This window comes from Oculina patagonica, chromosome 2 (genome assembly GCF_052425735.1).
Source record: "Oculina patagonica isolate OP01 chromosome 2, crgOcupat, whole genome shotgun sequence".
Classification (NCBI taxonomy): Eukaryota; Metazoa; Cnidaria; class Anthozoa; order Scleractinia; family Oculinidae; genus Oculina; species Oculina patagonica.
In genome coordinates this window covers 14547788-14567692 of record NC_135759.1, presented here as the reverse complement: position 1 = coordinate 14567692, position 19905 = coordinate 14547788, and the positions used below count along the sequence as shown (strand labels likewise).

The 19905-nt window shown below is 38.8% G+C and overlaps 3 protein-coding genes across 3 annotated transcripts; all 3 read right to left on the bottom strand.

The window, feature by feature from the left end:
• Window positions 1-989: 989 nt before the first annotated feature.
• On the bottom strand, window positions 990-3451 carry LOC144643100 (uncharacterized). The gene has a single exon (XM_078502243.1). The coding sequence runs from the start codon at window positions 3133-3135 to the stop codon at window positions 1492-1494; it is 1644 nt and encodes a 547-aa protein (XP_078358369.1). The 5' UTR covers window positions 3136-3451; the 3' UTR covers window positions 990-1491.
• An 847-nt stretch (window positions 3452-4298) lies between these two features.
• Window positions 4299-10761, bottom strand: LOC144641804 (adenosine receptor A2a-like). Its single transcript, XM_078500825.1, has 4 exons — window positions 10216-10761; window positions 6335-6589; window positions 5864-6159; window positions 4299-5127 (listed from the first exon to the last, which is right to left on the bottom strand). Exons 1-4 carry the CDS (start codon window positions 10319-10321, stop codon window positions 4765-4767), a joined length of 1020 nt encoding a protein of 339 aa, XP_078356951.1. The 5' UTR covers window positions 10322-10761; the 3' UTR covers window positions 4299-4764.
• A 595-nt stretch (window positions 10762-11356) lies between these two features.
• LOC144643101 (ribose-5-phosphate isomerase-like) lies at window positions 11357-19893 on the bottom strand. Its single transcript, XM_078502244.1, has 11 exons — window positions 19740-19893; window positions 16330-16390; window positions 16021-16076; window positions 15577-15636; window positions 15327-15391; window positions 15102-15170; window positions 14283-14310; window positions 13886-13996; window positions 13541-13594; window positions 12980-13025; window positions 11357-12232 (listed from the first exon to the last, which is right to left on the bottom strand). Exons 1-11 carry the CDS (start codon window positions 19866-19868, stop codon window positions 12150-12152), a joined length of 762 nt encoding a protein of 253 aa, XP_078358370.1. The 5' UTR covers window positions 19869-19893; the 3' UTR covers window positions 11357-12149.
• Between the last annotated feature and the right edge of the window lie 12 nt (window positions 19894-19905).

Below are 19905 nucleotides of genomic sequence, written 5' to 3'. Positions count from 1 at the left end.
GATTTTTTTTTTTTTTGTTTTCTTCAGGCACTCAGATTTTTATTTTCTTTTTTTCTCACTAGCTTTTAGCTTTTTATCGAAATCTATTTGAAATAAAAAATTCTATAAAGGAAAGGAATAATTGAACAAAATATCTCTGGTTTATGATGAAGTCCAGCTGATCGCCCTGTCTCCCCTTTACTGAAATACTTCTAGTAAAAATAAAATGTAGTTTAATGTTTTCAGCGAATTTATCAAGATCTTTATGACACAGTTTATACTGTATGTGAAATTTAAAGCCGAGTACAAGCTGAGAAGAGCCCGACGTATCTACGTGACGTGACTTGCAACCCAAAAGTGCAAAACATGACGCGAGCGCGCGGTGATTCATGAAAAGGCTAGTAATAAAACTCGATCAGCAACATGTCAAATCGAAAAAGGATATCAAGAGCCTTGCATCCAATAGTCATTAGTGAAGATGTCCGCGACCGTATCCGCAAATATCCCAAAGAAATGGCTTGAAGACCTTGAAGTGAAACCTCGTAGCCTCGCTCCTGGGAAACAGTAGCGAAAAGACTGGGAACGAGTTAAGCTCGGAAGTTTTCTGGTTTTTATCTCGGTTCATTTCTTTTCCTTGCATGCGAGACGGAAAAAAAACAACTGCAATGAAGGCTATAATGACGTAGGGCACCAAGGAGGTGTAAATATCCTTACTGCGTCAAAGGAAACAGTTCAAGTCATGTGACTCGCACGGCAGACCGTTTGTTGCGTTAGTGCTCGACTCTCGCGTCATTTCCTCTTTTTTCCGAGCACGCATTTCGACGGTGACGCTGTTTTTAGCCTACGGCCAGCTGCTCCGCTATACACATAATAAAAAAAAAAGCTTACTTGTTTTATAAACTACCAAGCAATTTCTTGCATAGCAGGCGGCTAAGCCGTTAAAAGGCTTAAACTCAGCCTCATGGTGAGAGATTACATACAGTACCAAAACAAACGACTTTACATACACAATGAGTTTGTAAAAACTTTATTACATTTTGTATAGAGAATAAATACTTGGTGTAATGTGCATTCAGAATGAGGGATGCTTTGTTCATAGTGTATAAATGTAAAATTCTACTAAGTTGTTGAAGATATTTTGCTGCCAACCTGCTAGGGGATTGGTGGACTAAAACACTGAAGCCTCAGTCCATTGACTACCCAATGGACTGAGTACTCATTCGATACTCATCATTTTACCATAACTCTTATTCAGAACTGACCGTAAACAGGCTAACTGGAGTGTTCTTCTCTAGGCTAACCGGAATGCTCTTCTGACTAAAAGGCTAGCCTGAATAGCGCTCCGGTTAGCCGCCAGTTTGCTCTTAACAAAGTGATGTTATACGATATATGCGTTCATGTTGAGTACTTTAAAGTGCACTGGGTTAGTTCGTGAACTGAGGGTCAATGTTTTGTCCACATCTTAAGATCGAGTATCCACATCTTTAGATCGAGTATCATCGAGAGTATTTATTACAAACTAAAATTCAAATCTTGTACTTTTAACGTTGAAAGAGATCTTTTCGGTCCTGATAGATACGAAGCGACAGTTCGTGATACTGCCGACTGGAATCTCCGACCCGATACCGAGCTCGAAGCACTATTACATCGGCTTGACAACGCCGACCTTGAAGGAGAAGATCGGCCTCCTTCGGAACGTGAGTCATCTCCAGCCTCGTTGGCTGCGATTGAGATTTTTGGTACCATCGGCTCGTCGGGTTTCTTCGCCGCACCTGAACGAAATGAAGACTCGGGAGACATTTGCTCGGCGTATATAGCCATGATTTTAGTCAAAAAAGCCACCGATGGCGAATTGTAGACGCTAAAATGTGAATACCAGCTAAAATTGTCGTCCATGGCATCGTTAACTGAGTTATTGACGAGAGAGTGTGATCGTAAATGTTTCCGTGCCTTCAACGATTCTGTCAATTTTCGGCCTGCAGTGAGGTTTGCATGTAATCTGGGAGTTATTTTAGGACTTTGTCGGCGTGTCTCTGCTCGAGTAAACTTTAGATTCGGCACAGCTGTCACAGGATTATTCACGCGAGTCATTTCTTGCACTGAACTTGTAGTTTCTTGTTTGTCCACAAAAGATGACTTAGCTTGCGGTGAGCAGGTGACCGCAGTAACGCCGCCCGCGTCGCTCTCCACTTCTTCTGATTGTGTCGTGGCCTCGGTTGTGGCCAACTCGAATTCTTTTGCAATCACCTCTTTGCGTGATATTGGTTCTGTCATACCTCGTTCGTGCCAAGCATATTTCCGCCTGCGGGTCGTTCGTAACTTTTCCGGAACTGTCGTGTCTTCTTTTATTGAATTTGCGCTTGAAATTTTTCTAGGAGAAGTTGTTTTTCTTTTCAAGATCTTTTCGTGGGTTGTGGCTGATTTCTCGCCGTACAAGTAAGCTGTCTTCTTTGTAGGAATTTTCTTCTTTTGTATATTTCGCGGATTAGTGTGTTTTTTCGCAGCGGAGTTGTTAATCTCGTATTTACTCTCCTCAAGACCTCGAACCCTGCCTTTCCGAGAGTCCTCGTCTTTCAAGGGCATAAAATCCAAGAATGGATTTACTTGAATGTTCGTTGATGCATTACCTTCCTTCAATAAAACAGCCGCGCATTCTTCATACCCAAGTCGTTTAGCCTCTAAATAAGGCGTCCTGTCTTCGTGATTTCGGACATCTATGTCGACTTGAAACTTATTCAGTTCGTCAAGAAGGAACTTAACTAACGCGGCGTTACCCGTACGGACAGAATGCATAAGGGGAGTGTTCCCTTCATAGTCCCGTAGGTTTAAATCGACATCTAAGTTTGCGACGTTACACACAAGCCTGACAATGTCATCTTTCTCGTCGATGCAAGCTCTGGACAACAAGTGTCGACCCTTCTGATCAACGATGTTTACATTCGCACCGTAGTGCAACAGAAGTTTTAGCAAATTGTTGCGTGTGCGGCACTTCTCGTCCGGTAGTTCTGCGGCTCGCATGAGGGGAGTTAAACCTTGCTCGTCTAGAAAATTCACGTCCACTCCGCTCTCTAGAAGATGTCGTGTTTGATACATTCTCCCGTCGCAAATCGCTTCCTTAAGTCTAGCCATGGTCGGATTGACTAACATGGCTTTCATGATGTGTGAAAAGTTCTCGTGAGTTTCGCCCGGCGCCGGCAGTCCAATATAAGCTATTATGAAAGCACTTTTGAACGGCTTGTTCTCCGTAACAGTAGCAACAAACACGATATTGCTTTGCCGTGCTTTGTTGCACAAATGATGCGGCGATTAACCTTTGTGTTTTTATCCAGACAGTTGCTAAGGGAAATAATAAACCTTACAAAAGGCATTCCGATACGCAACGTTGAACTTTGGCAAACAAAAGACGTTTAGAGTTCAACATAAATTAAAATAACTTAACTGCACGGTTAGTTAATTGAACGTTTTATGGTCTTAATAAAGACTAAAAGGGGCAAGTTATTGTTTTATTCGCTTTTTATTTGATTTTAAGTCTTTTTGTTTTTAAGTCTTTTTGTCACGTCTGATGTTTTTTCGTGCGATCTAAACTTGGACCACAAGAGAGCAGCATACTTTGATGATATTAAAAATTCAAATTTTGAGTTAATTTTCAATTTTTTTTTTTTTAATTTATTGCACACAAGGGTTTCAACAAATATTCCATCGTGTTCATCGGTTAAATATAAGGTTCAATTGAAAATATTGGTTTCCTGCTCCGGATACATAGTTAAAAGGGTTCAAAATGTTTTCAAACTCGGAGCGCAAATAAAATTTAAAAGCGTGAAATATTTCGTCTGATATCATCCAGACTTCATCAGTCACTGAGGTGGTGTTTTTTAAGATGAATGTTAAGAAGACATTTCACTGCCTCGGGGGAGTTAAAATTCTGTCATAAATTGGAGCTAATTCAAAACCATTGTCTCTATTTAACAAAGGTTTTCTGAGTTTTATCTCAATGGCCTCTTTTATATCTTTTATATAAGGTTGTTGCCTTATTATCCAACTGATTGTGCTTTTTCCACTTCATGATGCACAAACTAAGAAGACAGAGGGGCTGCTAGAATTATTTCTAATCTCTGAATGGGATGCTTGTCCATCGCAGAGTTACCCCCAGCATTATATTCGCCGGACCCATTTATACACCTGAGTGTAGTACCGTGGAGAGAGGTGCTATGAGAGTTAAATGACTTGCTCAAAAACCTAACGCAGCGCGCAGTGATGCCGGGAAGGACTCGAATCCAGACCGCTTTTTTTTTTTTTGTTTTTTTTTTGTTTTTGTTTTTTTTTTTGTTTGCAAAAACATTTATTGAACAGTTCAAAAAATAAATTACATTTAGTTACTATTTACAACCACGAATAAACAAAAGGACAGCTTAGATTACATTGACTTGTAAGTTACAGACTAAAATAAAGAAAAGGAAAAAAAAAATTGAATACAAGAATGCAAAAGTCAAATAAGGGCTTCTATCCGGTAAGATTTTTTTTTTTTTTTTTTTTTTGATAACATGGTTTGCCGGACAAATTGTAATACAAGTTTGTTTTTTACTTAGTTACATTTGTAGGAAATGGTTAGCTTACGTTTTATTTAAAGAATGATTTGTAATTTGCACGTACTCTTTTCAATAGATAGTTTACTTTTGAGGAAAGCAAGGAAGGCTTCGAAATAGTACGAATCCAGACCGCTTGATGCAGAGCTCAGTGCGCTAACCATTAAGCCACCGCGCCTCCCAAAATATAATAAAATTCTGCTTATTTCACACTATCAACAGAAGCCCTTGACGTATGCAGAGCCACATGGGTTGAGCCTTCGATCTCTTCTCGGCTTATTTGACGCCAGTGGCATCTCAACATTGCCTTGAAAGTTCTGCGGAAGTCCTTGTTAAACGTGCCATATATGAGTGGATTACAGCCCGAGTTTAACATGGAGAACACCTCAGCAGTTTCTAACGCAGTGGAAGAGACACAAGTCTGACATGCGCAGTAGATGATGAGCATGATGTTAAGTGGTCCCCAGCAGAGTATAAATACTCCCACCACTACTGCCACTGATAGAGTGATTTTACGCTCCTTGTCTAGTTTCTTACGACGTCTTTCTTGCTCCGTTCCACTTATCTGTAAATAGCAAACACACAAGCGAAATATTGTAAGGAAAACTGCGCATGAATCGAACTTCGCTCCCAGATTTTCTCGGCGTTCAAATCCAAGATGGCGTCTCTACTAACTCATCGAAACTCAGGCCGTCTTGGATTTGGACGCCGCGCGACCCTAGTGACAAGGTAAAGTATAGTTGATAAGTGTCCTAATTACACCTGAACAGAACTGAAGGGACACAGCCTGACTGGTGAGGTGGCGCAAGCATGCCGGTTTTGCCCGGTTTTTGAAGGCCCACTTGAGCCATCGTGATGAAGGAATAACTTAGAAACGCTTGTAATCACTCGGTCATTTGACCAGCTTATTTCAGTACTCAAGAAAAATTTTGATTAAATTTTACGCACACATGGCAGGGCCGAACAGTGGTCATATACACGATTGAGTTGAATTTTTATAAATCGCACTCATGCTATCACAAGCCGTTTGCTGATCATAAGTCGCTGACCTTTTAATCTAATTTCCTCCCGTCTCCTCATTGGTCTAGAGTACGTAAATTTCAATGTAGTGTATCTGGGCCCAGGCTTAAAACGCTGGGTTTAAACAAACACGGGGTCTACAAGGTCGAGTTTTAGATAAACGCTCCTGCATTTCATCGAGAAAATAAGGTAACTCTACGCTTTCGATTGTTCTAAGAGTTTTGCTAGTCCTCATACTACATTCTCAAATCAAACAACAAGGGCATTACTATCACCCTTACCGTCATGGAAGCAATTTTCTGAGCCTGCAGTCGTGCCACTTGAAATATCTTACAGTAAGCCATACAGGTGATGGTCAGCGGTGTCAGGCAGACCGTGATATGTAGAAACAGAATGTAGCTGGGAGCGAGATTGAGATGATATTGACAATAACCTCCAAGCACACGTGGACGGACTTCCCGCCAGCCAAGGAAAGGAAATACAGCCACCAGAAGAGACAAAGTCCAGATGAAACCAATGACATAAGCAATACGTCTGGAGGTGACAATAGAGTGGTAACGGAGGGCATTGTTTATAGCTGCAAGGTAACCAGGAAAATGTCGAGGGTTAATTCTGGGTTGGGAATACGCAACAACATCTGAACAATAAAATGGAATTTTAAGATTCTGAAAACGCAGTGATGATCTGTTTGACGACAAACAGATCATTCTGAAAGCATAAAACCACTTATGATGATAACATGTTCATCTTACCTATGTATCTATCCACACTTATGAAGAGCAAATGAAGACATGAAGCACTTAGGAACACCTCTGTGAGGAAGATAGTGGAGTGACACAACTGTCGTCCATATTGGAGGCTGGGTCCGTATTTCTGGGTGACGGCAATGAGAGGAAATATGACCAAACCCACTGGCAAGTCAGCAAAGGCCAGGCTCACTATCAGAGCATTGGTGGCAGAACGAAGCTTCTTGTTTATAACAACTGCTAATATCACGAAACCATTTCCTGTGAAAGGCAAATGTTTAATGCATATGGCAAATATAAACTACCCTGAAGAAAGTTTCAAAACAAATGTGCGCCATAGACGTGGAAAAGTGCTAACAAAATGTCGCTGAAATGAACACTGATGCGACCTGCAGCCTTTTTTTTGAGCCTCCTATATGAACTCAGTAATAGCAAGAAACGGGGGTCTCTTATCTGTTAGCTTTTTGTGAGCAAAATTCAGTCATGTATCAGTCAATATGAGATTTACAATTTATGGTTTGACAAAAGAGGATTCCCTAGAACAGAGTTACTATTGTTATACAACAAATTCCATCTTGGGCTATTTTAGATTCATAAATGTCCCGACTTCTCAGAGAGGACGATCCTTGATCAGTTCAAAGTCTCTGTAGTCTAAATGCATGATGTAAGAAGATGCATGGAATCGAACGCTGATTAAATTAAAATGTTACCGAATACAGGCAATTTTTTTTTCAAGGATCTTTTTTATTTCGATTTATTAATCAACTCAAAAACAAAAAAAAAATAGTGATGTAAAGAGACATTTTATTGGAGAAAGATGTCGTGCGCTTGTATGTATGACCCATGTATGACTGAAGAATTCTCGCAATTAGGGTGACCCCCCCCCCCCCTAAAGGTATGTTTTGAGTCACTCAAAACATACCTTTAGGGGGGGTTTGCACCACTCTTGCTTTTTTAAGGGAGGATAATTCATGAGAAGCACGATTACGTATTAAAACTTATTCCTATTTGATCGCAACTTGTGCAAACTCAAAGGTTCGATATTTCGTTCATTTAAGTTAGAGTTACAATGCTATATTTGAAATAAATTTCGCGAGGTTCTGCGCATAACACTAACGAATCCTTATTAGTATTGCTCAATCTGATGGGACAATAGATCGGAAAGTAGATCGGAAACTCTGCAACAAAAATGAGAATACATAAACAATATTCAGTGTACAAAAGACGCCGTTGATAGGAAAAGAGTGCCGACATTGACAGAACAATTCATCTTTGGAAGGACATCGAAGATTCTGTTTGACATTTTTCTAGCCACCTGCTGTTGAATAAACATATTAATTTTGCTCTTTCGCCGTTTAGTTGCGAAAAAACTGACCTTCGGACACGATTTCCATTGATTTCGCACGAAATGAGAATCAACAACTGAATTTTCTCGAAAAACGTTTTGAGATATAATTTGTAATTAATATAATAATATTATTGTTGTTGTTTTTGTTTCCTGGGAGGTACTTTGCGTATATTTCAATTTTTCAATGTTTGTTAAAACACATTTTCTCATGTTATTAGCTTTTTGTTCGATAAAGCGAAATTCAAGAAGATATCGAATTTTTTTTGCGTCGAGTAAAACCGCTTGCGTGCAAAATGTCGGTAGATGAGATGACAACGTCAAAATCGTTTAATTTCTACCCAAATATGTCTCCGTTATAAGTATCATGTATTTTCAAGACGACAGGGCTAAGTACAGTATGGCGAAAAACTCATTTTTAAAGATTAAAAGCAAATTCGTTTGGACAGCTGAGTGATCGGGGAAATTTCGGAACATTTGCATAAAGGAAACAAGGCTCGATTTACATTGTGAGTTGTTTGCGCGAGATAATTTGGAAAGAAGATAGGAAGATTGCTCTCTTTGAAGAAATATTAAATACTACTTGCCGAATAGGAAAAAAATGCAACGATAATCATTCATTTTTTGTGGAAAAACTTCTACGTAACGTTATGTTTGTTAACGTTACATTCAGTCGGGTTGTTTCACCCTTTTGGCACACCCAAAAGTACGGTAATGTTCAAAATTAAAAATAAAGATCTTTAGTTTCATGTTTTACAACACTGAAAAACAAACAACGCCACACGAAAATGCGGCTTATGTGTTTCATTTGAAAAGTCACACACTAGGGTTTTATCGACAGATTTAAAAGTTCGGACCACCTTGTACAGCATAATAAACAGTACCACATGAAAGTACTGCCGGCTCAATAGCTTGCATTTGAATGGTCGCACACCAGACCGCTAAGTTTCATCGACAGAGTTAAGTCAGTGACTTTGGGAGGGAAACTTGCGTTTTTGTATAATGGATTAACATATGGAAAATGTTGCAAATTTATAGTTTGTTATTCCTGAAACAACAAGAGTTAACTACAGGTTTTTTATGAAAAGAAAATCTTGCTTTTTGATTGGCTTCGTTAACATAGCTAAAGAAATTAATTTCCCTTAAATCGCGATATTAAAAATATACCCCTTCTTCGCACATCGCTCAAATAAGTTAAACCGACAAATAATTTACACATCAAATTAAAGGCGACTTTAATTTAAGTCAGTCGCTATGTCTCTTGCTTAAAAAAACTTCGGCCCTCCATTTCCCCTTAAAAAATATGTAAATTTAGTATCTTATCTAAAACCTATCTCAGTGCCATCTTTAACATAATACGGCCGAATTTCAGTAAAGTGACCATTTTCCACTAATCTAAGGATCTTTCATATAATTTTATTGCCCGGGTTTTAATACGGAAATTGTGGGTAGTTTGGCGATTATGATGTTTTGCCAAATGTTTCCCTTTATTTGCAAGGCACAAATCTTCTCCTGGGGATACGGCCATCGAACATTTCGGGAAAGGGCAATCGAACCTTAAAAACTATAACAAAGCTACAAGTCCCTACGTTTTAACAAACTACGTAAGGAAAATGTGTTCTACCAAATAAAATAAGTGAAATAACTAGCTACCGAACTCGCCTTTTTTCATAGTCTGAAAATTGAACAAGAAAATCAGGTCCTCACAAAATTAAATTGAACCGGTCAAATCTGACTATTAAATCGTGTGCATTTGTTATTACCGCACAGGTCACAATCCAGGAGTAATTCTTATTAAATAATTCATGTGATAATCTCTGTAAGTTGAAAAGAAAAAGATCTTTAACTATCGGAGAAAAATAGGAGTGGATATCGGACTGGGAGATATAATGTCTTTTTAGACAAACATTTTTAAGCAAATAAAGGAAGAAGTCCTTATGCCGATCGACTGGGTCATTCATTTTGTCCCACAAAATGTAAACACATTTATGGTTACTTTTAGCTGAAACAAATAAGCCGACTCTTTCTAAGTTCGCCCAACAGTCCAGCAAATTTAGCCGCTGTGAAAAGTGACAATAAAAATTACAAAAACTTTGTGTTGCTGAGACCGAAAAAAAGGTGTCCCGTAACGTATACGTGTCTGCTTTCGTTTACTCAGGCGAGTTTGAAAATCACCTAGAATTACATCGAGAAGTGAAAATAATAGGCATGATAGTCAAGCCTTAATCAAACTCTCCTACTGTTAGAAGTTTCCATTGCGCCTTCTTAATTTTACTGTTAACCAAGTGAATGGCTGTCTACGTAAGGGATAAAAGATATTCTTTATTTCGTTGAAAGTTCTAATAAAACTTTTAAAACAGTACGCTGCGGGCTATGAATTTGTGATCATCAAGGAGTTTTAAAGCAAATAAAATATCTACTTCGTTCAAAACTCGAAGACGCCTTTCAACCAGAGAATTGCAGCCGTATTTTTCTAAGAGCAAGAAGAAAGGATTACAGCATTGATCCAGTTATAAACTGAATGAAGTGAAGATGAACTTACCGAAAACTGTTAAAGGAAGCGATATTAAGAACGCAGCGTAAAAGAGGATTTTCAACTCAAGCGGGTGATTCGATTCAAAGGTCCCTTCCAATGTAGAATTCGCCATCAGTCTATTACGGGCTTATAATCCTTCCCAGGAGATAAATAAGCTCTGATATTGAGCCTTGTTTAAACACCGCACGTATATAAATGGCCCAAGTGCGTGGTATCCAACAGGATCGATGAAATTAGTGCAAACAAAGTGGGCCGACTTTTTAATATCGGAGAAGTCCTCGAAAAGTAAATAACATATTTACAATAATTATTGTGATGTCATACGGTGAATTGTTTGGCTGCCTTGTAGAATGATCTATTACGGTCTTTATTTGACGTTTTTAAGGGAAAATAAGTTTGACAAAGACCTGCCTTTCCGCTGGGGAAATAACTAAGATTCGATAAGTTATCTCGATTCGTAAATTTAAACTGAAAGCGAACACCAATTATTCTCCGAGAAAATATATAAAAGTTCGAAAAAGCCAGAGAAGACGTCGATATGAATAAGAAGTGTTCCATGTATGTCTGATTCTTACAATTTTGCTCTAAATTCATTTAACTGGCCTAAAATTTGACACTTTCCCACCTTAATTAAAGCTTTTTCATTCGTTTCTAATAAATTCAGCACCTTTTGCCTTAAAGTCATGAAACGGAACAAGTGTGGAGGTGACAGCCCATGTCCGTTCCCGAATCAGGCAGACAACTAAAATTCGATTGTTGGATGCCAAAAATAAATATTTAAACGAGCGTTTAATTGCAAAATTTATTGGTTTTTACAGGTGTTTGTTATGGAAAATTAAATTTGACGGTTGACATTTCCATAAAATGCCGGAAACTGAACCTTCCTGACATTAACTTTAATAACAACAGCTTACGATTATCATTTTTACAGAATTAAATGTCAAACAACTAAATGATCAAACGCAAAGTCTTTCGACACTCAGTGACCGCTCTTCTGCGTAGTGTATGTAGTCACAGGTTAGAGTAGTAGTATAGAGTACGTGAAGTAAGTGATGTGTGTATGTACCTGCTGTTGGAAAAAAAAACAAATAAAAAAAAAAAAAAAAAGAAAGAAAAGAAAACGATCAAGTGTGCTTATTAGGACTAAGCTACTTAACCCTTGGCCTTCATTTTTTTTTTCGGCCAATAAATGAGAAATTACACGTTGATCAGTTTTGTGAACTTTGTTTTGGTATGTAAAAATCAATACAAGACAAGACGTTAATGGGTTAAACTCATTTTTTTTTATTCATCCTTAAGTTATTACATTCAAGCTTGGCTTTTTAATGTACATGTCGTTTGAATTGTTACATAACCACCGCTGAGTAATTTCACCGAGAACAGTCATTATATTATGTTGTATGATTTAAAAAAAAATAATTTAAAAAACACTTGAATCTTTTGATAGAATAATAAGGCATTGGTTGATCAACTTTTTCAACAGGCTAAAGTTTACCTCTGAAATAAAACACTTTGGCAACATTTTTTAGTTGAATCGCCCCCCTCCCCCCAAAGTGAGAAAAACCCCGCGAAAAATCCAGCCAACCCCAGTCAACAAATTGAAAACGGTTTATCCCAATGGAACAGGGTTTAGCAGTGACAATGTTTGAACCATTTCGAATGAAACGGTGGGAAAAGTGTTCCTCACTCAGCTAGAACTGATTGCGGTTGAAAAAGAACACGAATCGTTGAAAACAAGACGAACTGTTTAACAAAATGTTTTAAACCGAGGAGAAGTCAAACTATCTCCTTTCGCATTGTTGAAACTTAATTTCCCTGAACAGGATAAAGATTTAGCAGATTTCAACGGACTACGCCTCATAGGTGGTTATGATATGAGAATACACATCCTTTTATAGCAAAAGTCTTTATCTCACTTGCGCACGTCAAGTGTAAAATGTCTATCGTTTCGTCACAGTGCCATCCGCTTTTCCAAATATGGCACATTCCGCCATTCCAACAAACAGTCCGGTCTCCACCACTCCTACAATATACAAAGAGTTAAGAAGAAAATCATGAATTTATTCTCTCGAATAAAAAATAAAAATTAAATAGTTTATCTGCTTGTGAATTTAAATGGTGAAAAAGTCATCACCTCTACTTTTTTAAGTTCAGATATTGTCAGTTTCTTAACTTTTGATTATGTTCACATCTTTACATATTTACATAGATAACTATATAATTTTTTTTTCCTTTTATACAATTTTGCGTTCACGCACACATTTTCTGCTTGCGCTCCTGTTGTCCGGGTAATAAGATTGTTTTGTTGTTGTTCCGCTTATAAAGTATCTATCTAGTTCTACTTAAACGACACAATTGTTAGTCGGATTTTGCTCCGTGCGTGGACGGAATTGCATTTCTCTGCACCGTTGGTTTTTGTTTGCCATGGACAACAACTCCATAACTATTCATCTTAAATTACGATTTCTGTAATTTCAAGCGACTAGAATTATTGCTTCCCCCCTGGATGGGATGCTTGACAAATGCACCCCAACATTTTTTAGGGGGACCTTACAGTAGGAACACTGAGAGAAGTGTCTTTCAAAAGAACACATTGACCAGAAATGGAGCTTTAACCTGAACCCCTCTACCTGGCGTTCAACATGCTGACCATTTAATAAGTCACCTGTACCACACACTTGGACATATCAGGTTAAATAAGCTGCTTTATAAGTGTGGTTTCAACATTTACGGGAATGCGTTAAAGTATGATATAAGTAAGATTCCTAACCTGGTATAAGATTCAATTGTGTGTTGAGCTCCTTCCAGTCATATACCTAACATAGCAGAACAAGCAGATTTTTGGATAAGTGGATTACAAACCCCTGTTTCACTAAAAATGAAACAAACCGGCTTGGGGAATGCAATGCGTGAAAAGAGCTACAGCTTCATGGCCCTCTACAGACATTGCATGCCTACAGAGTAATGTTAGTATGATAGGCCTGCAGTGAGTGCAAAGAGCTAAAGCTTCAAGACCTCATGCACACAATGCATGCCTATAATATTAAAACAATATAGGCCTGCAATGTGTGCAAAGAGCTAATAAAAGCTTTATAACCCTTGCTCCTTCTTCTCCTCACACACTTGCCGTTTTTCACACTGTCCCCCAACTTACCAAACTAACCAAATGCCTGGAACAGGCTAATGCCCATAATATTAGTATAATAGGCCTAAAATGTGTGCAAAGGGCTGTAGCTACAAAGCATTCAATCAATAAGTTTGGCAGAAATGATTTCATATAAGAAACAACTGCTTAGATTCTAGCAATAACATCGTCAAATTTAAGATGTACCTTGTCAAATTGACAATCAATGATAAAGTTGCTGTTATCAGTGACTACAGGACCCTGAAGAAAAAAACAAGAAATGTGCACAACAATCAGCCACAAAATATTTCTGCAAACTAGGAAAATGAGAGGGGGCCTTGTTATTGCAATAACCTGTGTCATGACTGGAAAAAGAGTGTCTTTCTGTTGCCCCAAAGTTTGCCAACATCCTTGACACATACATCATAAACATTACTGAAAACTACCTGCCACCTTTTTTTCACATCTCACAAATCCTGAAGACTTTTTAAACAAATACCAGTAACAGCAATGAGCTACATGTACTATTTACTAGTTGGCATGTATACTCACTGCTTTAGCTTGTGCCATTCGAAGAACTGGTTTTAGCCCAAGTTTCTCCATTTTTCTCATGATTGGTACATATGACATTGGGATCACTTCTACTGGAATTCCTTTCTTGAACTGCAATTCAAAGTAACATACACACACATGCAAAGCTTGCGTTGTCTTTTATGTCTGCTCCTTTAGCTTACTGGTGGGGGGTTCTGTCCCTACCCCTTTATCCCCTTTAAAGATCCACATCAGCTTTTGAATTGGAAGAGGATTGATTTAGGTTTATCAGAAGTGTTATTAAGTATTTCTTTTATTGACATTTAAATTTTTTTCATGACTTGACAATGTTGACAGATATTTTTTTTATTAAATCATGAAGTTAAGGACTGGAAGAATAAAATAGAAAGTGACTTACTGCATCCCCTAGCTGTTTAGAGTCCTTCCTAGGAGAAGAAAAAGAAAAACTTTTAATGACCTGAACTGAGTTGCATCAAATTTACCTCTCTTTTAGTTGGGCCATGAGAAATTTTAACAGTTCAATGGTGTTAATGGATGTTACCACTGCCTCATGAATATGGAGGATGGGTGCCTGGGTCCTGGGGGGCCTCCACTGGGTCGCCGGCCCTCCCCGTGGCTCCGGCTGGCATCCCACCCCGGCCCCCCCCCCCCGTCCACTGTTCAGTGGGCTCGAGCAGGGGGGGGGGGGGGGGCGCTCCCGCCCTCCTGGACGGACGACCCACGCTGTCATGTCCGGGGCGCACTGGCCGACGGCGTGCCCTGGCGCTGCCTACTCACTCGGTGGTTACTTGGTCTTTTCTTGGCTATGCATCTCATGAAATTTCCCTTCGCAATTACTATTTTTGTTGGGCTTTGGTTGAGCCAATCTCGTCCCCAAAGGCTGCAACCCATCTGGTCTGTACCAGGGATTGGGGCCTCTGGGCTAGACTGAAAGCTTGCCAAACAGACGGCCAAATCTGATTGGCTTTTGAAACGTGTTCATTTTATCCACAACCTCCAATGCACATGCCCAATGCAATATTGCACTGGAACCAGGATTTCCTGGTTCCAGTTTTGGATTCATCCAGAGCCCTTGCATTTTTTGACTGCTGGTCAAGGGGTTGCTTGCTCTGGAAATGGGATTGTGGTTTAATAAAGTTTTAAAGTACAAGCTTAAGGTGTATAAAATGCAGAGTCCATTCAACTATTAAAATTAACTGCAAACATTAATATGTACCTGTCATCTGCAATAATAACAAACTGTTTTGCACAAGATGCTACAATCTTCTCTTGAGTTAAACAGCCTCTGAGTAAATAAAGACAATAAGCAAGGGATTGAATTAGTCATGATTACATATGATAAAATACTGAGAACAACTCGTTACAAATTAAATGTTACAGTAAGGACATGCATTGACCGTCACGCATACAATAAAATGTAAAGAATTTTGTCCTGACATACCCTCCTCCTTTGATTGCATTTAGGTCACTATCCACATCGTCAGCCCCATCAATAGCAACATCTAACTGCAAGTTAAATAAAGTCAATGTGGAAAAAGAACTGAAGAAGAAAAAGTAATAGCCTTTTAAGCCCAAGTGGCTCATCGCTCTTGGTGGTTAAGTCCAAATTCTGTGATTTGAAGTGGCTGTACATAAATCTGTACAGTATTAATATTTTATAATTGTTTATTTCAAAATATACCACATCTTACCTCAGGGGTTCTGTCCAGATCACTGAGAGGTAATTTGTGTTGCGTGATTAGTTGCTGGGCCTACATGACAATTAAACACACTTAATTTGAAAACAAGATGCAACTGGCCATTATATCATGAACAAATAATAAAGAGGCTGGGCTGATGATTAAATTCAATTTATATTCATCATTGGCGATAATCTTTAACTTGTAAGGAAACCTTGTTTCAATTATGTGGTTTCAATCTTTTATATACACAAAAAAAATATAGATAAAAAATATATTACTCACTATTAGCTGTGAGTAATATTTATATGTGAAATATGTACTAGCTTAAGTAAAGACAATTTCTTAAGTTTAAATAATGACTAATTACATTTAATTCTGTCATTATATAAAATAACCAGTATAAATATCTTATGAAAAAACTGATTAATAATAATTGGGCATAATAATTCTTACTTGAAATGATGATGGAACACAGAATAAATTTAAATTTTCTTCTTTCACTCTTTCAGCTACAGAGAGACAAAAAAATGTCAACATTTTGCATTACTGATGCAAAATATATACCATTATATCTAATGTTGATCTCCAGATCATACTAATGGAAAGAATAAATTTGAAATTGAAACTGACAACAGTTTTAAAGGCTTAATTGGAACTATAGCACAATAACATTTATTTGTTCTCATATTTCACACTTCTTTCGCACTACTCCCCCAGGCCCCCTCCCTCCGGTAATCAAGGGACTATTAATTAGTAACTCACCAATACGTTCAACTGCAAATACTATTGTTGATCCAGACCCAATTCCCAGGGCTTGATTATCCTGTCAATATAAAAATGTACTTTCAATAAAACGCTGAAATGTCTAACCCAGTTGCTGGGCCTTTAATATTGGATTACAGTAGGGGCGTCGAATGGTGAATGCTAGCCTGCGTAGCTGGCGCGATTAGTGTGGCGCGAGAAAAATCGCAGGCGAAGTCCGCGTGCGTGAGCGGTGCAGTCGTGAGTGAAATTCCCGCCTGCCACATTTCTTAGGGGTTTTGCTAGCCGCCCACCTTTATCGCCTTTGATGATCTAATTAAATTAGCTAACCAGAGAGTGAGGTGTAATACGAAACTCATGCTTCGTGCGGCGGCTAATGCTTTTTGCATAAACAAACCCTTTCAAGTAGTGGGAAGGATATTGGCCCAAAACCAAATGAACTGGAGTTGCGAATGACCCTCGTGAATGATGTTTGTATATTGTATTCTACTAATCCAATGCAAAAATTTGGCGATTTCCAGACATCCTTGTCAATTTCCATGGTAAATGAGCAGACTTTGAGAAGAGTGACACTTGTCACACATTTGCCGATCTTTGCTCGCGTATTGTCAAAGCTGTGCAAGAAAGGTACTGAACGCTACTCAGCTTTACGAATTTACTGCATCAAGCCTTAATCGAAACAATGAATCCTCGCAGTTAAGAGCTCGCAGTTTTCTTTAAGTAAAGAGTTACCACAATAATTCAAGCGTCTGCTTCCAACCTTCGATTTTCTCTCTGCAACGAAGCCCACAACCCAAGAATAGCCACAAGAGAAACACAGCCCAATGACTCCATTAATTTCTAATATCTGGTCCTCGTTCAGGCTTTTGAGTGGTGAGATGACCAGGACGCAAGAGTTGATGTCATGTTTATTTTGGCTTGCCAAGGAAAAGATCGTGTAGATCAATCTTTTCCCAAAACAGGTGGGCAGTATCAATCACAGCCTTTTCTTGTTCAGGACTGCTTTTGCTACGAATACAGTAGAACTCCGGTAACTCGAACTCGGATAACTCGAACAACCCCACTAACTTGAACAAACTTCCATTTCCCTTAGATTTGAACTCACTTTTCAGTCATTTTTACTCGGTTAACTCGAACTCAGATAACTCGAAAACCCTGCTAACTCGAACTAAATTTTGTTTACCTTGATCAAAATTTGGGTCAAATTTACCCCGATAATTTGAATCCCGGTTCTTGCAACTCACCACGGTTGCCCATTGATTAGAGCAACAAAACAGATCACGTATTTGACAGCCTTTTTCTACTCTTATCCTAAGAATTTATGATCGTGTTAGAGTTTCTGACGAGATAAGTTTAATTTGCACTGTGCTGTATACTGAAGTGCTGTAAAATCAGTAGACTATCAATTATTAACTTGGCAAATTAAATATTCAATCTACCCCGATTACTCGAAACCCCGCTAACTCCAACGGTTTTCCGTTTCCCTTCAGAGTTTGAGTTACCGGGGTTCTACTGTATTTAAAGATTCTAACGCATTTTTCATTTTGCAATCTCCACACAAACAACAAGCGTTTTCCCATGAGGTTGATAAGTGGTTTCAATTAACATTTGATTGACGTTTTACTACTCTCAACCAATCAGAAATTCGCATTTGCTGGCGAACGCATAATTAAAAAAACCCTATCCATTAGAGCAGACGGGATCTCAACTCGACTCCTCCCCAATTCCCTCGTGGCTTTGCAACTCGGGCCTGCCATTCGCCATAAACAAAGCACTCGCACTTGGTTGCGAATCCCGCCAGCTACCCAGGCTAGGTAAATGCGAGACTTTGTGAGATGGTGAGACTAATATCATTTCTGCGAGTCCAAGACCTTTTTAGCCTTGCAAAAGAAATCAAGACTCTGAGAAGGGGTCAAAGAAAAATTTGAGATGACAAGACCCCTGAAATTTAGCTAAAATTTTGCGAGGCATGCATTTTTGAAGGACTTTTTGCCACCCCTAACAGTGGCAGATCGAAAGGTACACAAAAGGGAAGCCTACAGTGAAGGTGGCTCCTTTTTCGTTCAGAAACCAAAGACCTCAGAAGTGAAGGTGAACTTGCACTTTTTAGTTCCAAAAAGAGAGAAGGAGGGCAGGAGGGGGAAAGGTTATTTTCTGCCTTGATATTTTCCTCCTCCTGTGGTATATGCCACAGGATAAATTAAATAAAATTACCCAGCAGCAAGTATAAAAAGATAAACTTACTCTATTAAAACACTCAACAAAATTATACAAAAGGCAGCATTTAGTCACTAAATGAGTAGTAATACTCTAGCTCCACACCTAGGACAGACTTTACATTTTACCTCTCAAGAAGAAGGAAAGATTTTTCTGGGGTTCTCAAGCGACATTTTCTTACTTCGTCACACAATCTTTTCTGATTGCCTGGCAGGTTAGATTGCATGACAAGGAACAATAATGCTACGGTGCTCAGTGTGTAATTGGCAGAGTTGTAAGCTGCTGAAATAGTCAGCCCTACCAAATGCAGACACCATTTGCATGTATGTGGATTGGACTATGAAGAGGCCAGTGTCTACCCATAGGAGGAGCTAATTGATACAGTGGAACCTTGATTTAACGAACCTCTATATAACGAAGTCCTCGATATAACGAACGAATTTTTTCGTCCCAGTAATAGTAAAATATATGGAAAAGAACCTCGATATAACAAAACCTCAATATAGCGAACATATTTTGCCAGTCCCTTAAGCTTGGCCCTTCGTTATATCGGGGCTCCACTGTACAGGGGGTTCAGATGTAATTACATAGGGCAACAGGCAAGTTGATCACTTCACACACTGAACTTTAAATATATGTCAATGTGTAACTGATATATGCAGACACTTGCACTGCATGGTCAGTCAACTTGACTGTCTGTATTATTATAGTATTGCCAGGTTAAGCAGTCTCCTAACCTACCCATTATCTTCACTGATTAATTTCTTATCACTATCATGATAGCAAAGTTATCGTTGACGTCACCTATTGTTATTAATGTGCCAACCAGAAAACTACTGGCTGGCGAAACAAAGAGTTCTTTTGTTCACCTTGTTGGACATTTAAATAACAAAGACAATGTTTGTAAACAGATATCTTCCCTTTTGAGACCTATGCTCGTAATTATGGTCTTCAGGGTTCCAGAGATTCACCCCACCACACCCCAGAACAATGAAATTAGGCAACTTTAAAGCTGCGCCTCTTATCAAATTATGGGATAATAATGGAAGAAGGGGAGCTACTCGAAGAAGCAATTCTTGAATAATTGTTATTTGACTTTAGTGCATAACTTTACCGCTCTTATCTTATTTGCTACAACATTTGAATCAACAATATGCAGCATTTTGACGCTTCTGAAAGTGAAACCAGCTTACCTTAACAAACGTGTCAACAGCATATCTCGCTGCAGCCCGTTTTCCAGCATCCATTACTGCCTTTCCAGTGGAAAAAGAGCGATATAAACACGAAAATGATCCACGGAGGGGAGACAAGTTCCAAATCATTGGCTCGTGGAATAATGATGAATGAATTTACCGCCTG

Excerpts from the sequence above, each read along its gene's own strand:
- LOC144643100 (XM_078502243.1), bottom strand. The coding sequence starts at position 3,135 with ATGAAAGCCATGTTAGTCAATCCGACCATGGCTAGACTTAAGGAAGCG.
- LOC144643101 (XM_078502244.1), bottom strand. The coding sequence starts at position 19,868 with ATGATTTGGAACTTGTCTCCCCTCCGTGGATCATTTTCGTGTTTATAT. Across the intron at positions 15,171-15,326 it reads AATGCAATCAAAGGAGGAGG|AGGCTGTTTAACTCAAGAGA; the intron begins GTATGTCAGGAC and ends TTATTTACTCAG. Across the intron at positions 12,233-12,979 it reads ACAATTGAATCTTATACCAG|GAGTGGTGGAGACCGGACTG; the intron begins GTTAGGAATCTT and ends TGTATATTGTAG.
- LOC144641804 (XM_078500825.1), bottom strand. The coding sequence starts at position 10,321 with ATGGCGAATTCTACATTGGAAGGGACCTTTGAATCGAATCACCCGCTT. Across the intron at positions 6,160-6,334 it reads AAGTGTGGATAGATACATAG|CTATAAACAATGCCCTCCGT; the intron begins GTAAGATGAACA and ends GTTACCTTGCAG. Across the intron at positions 5,128-5,863 it reads AGAAAATTGCTTCCATGACG|ATAAGTGGAACGGAGCAAGA; the intron begins GTAAGGGTGATA and ends TGCTATTTACAG.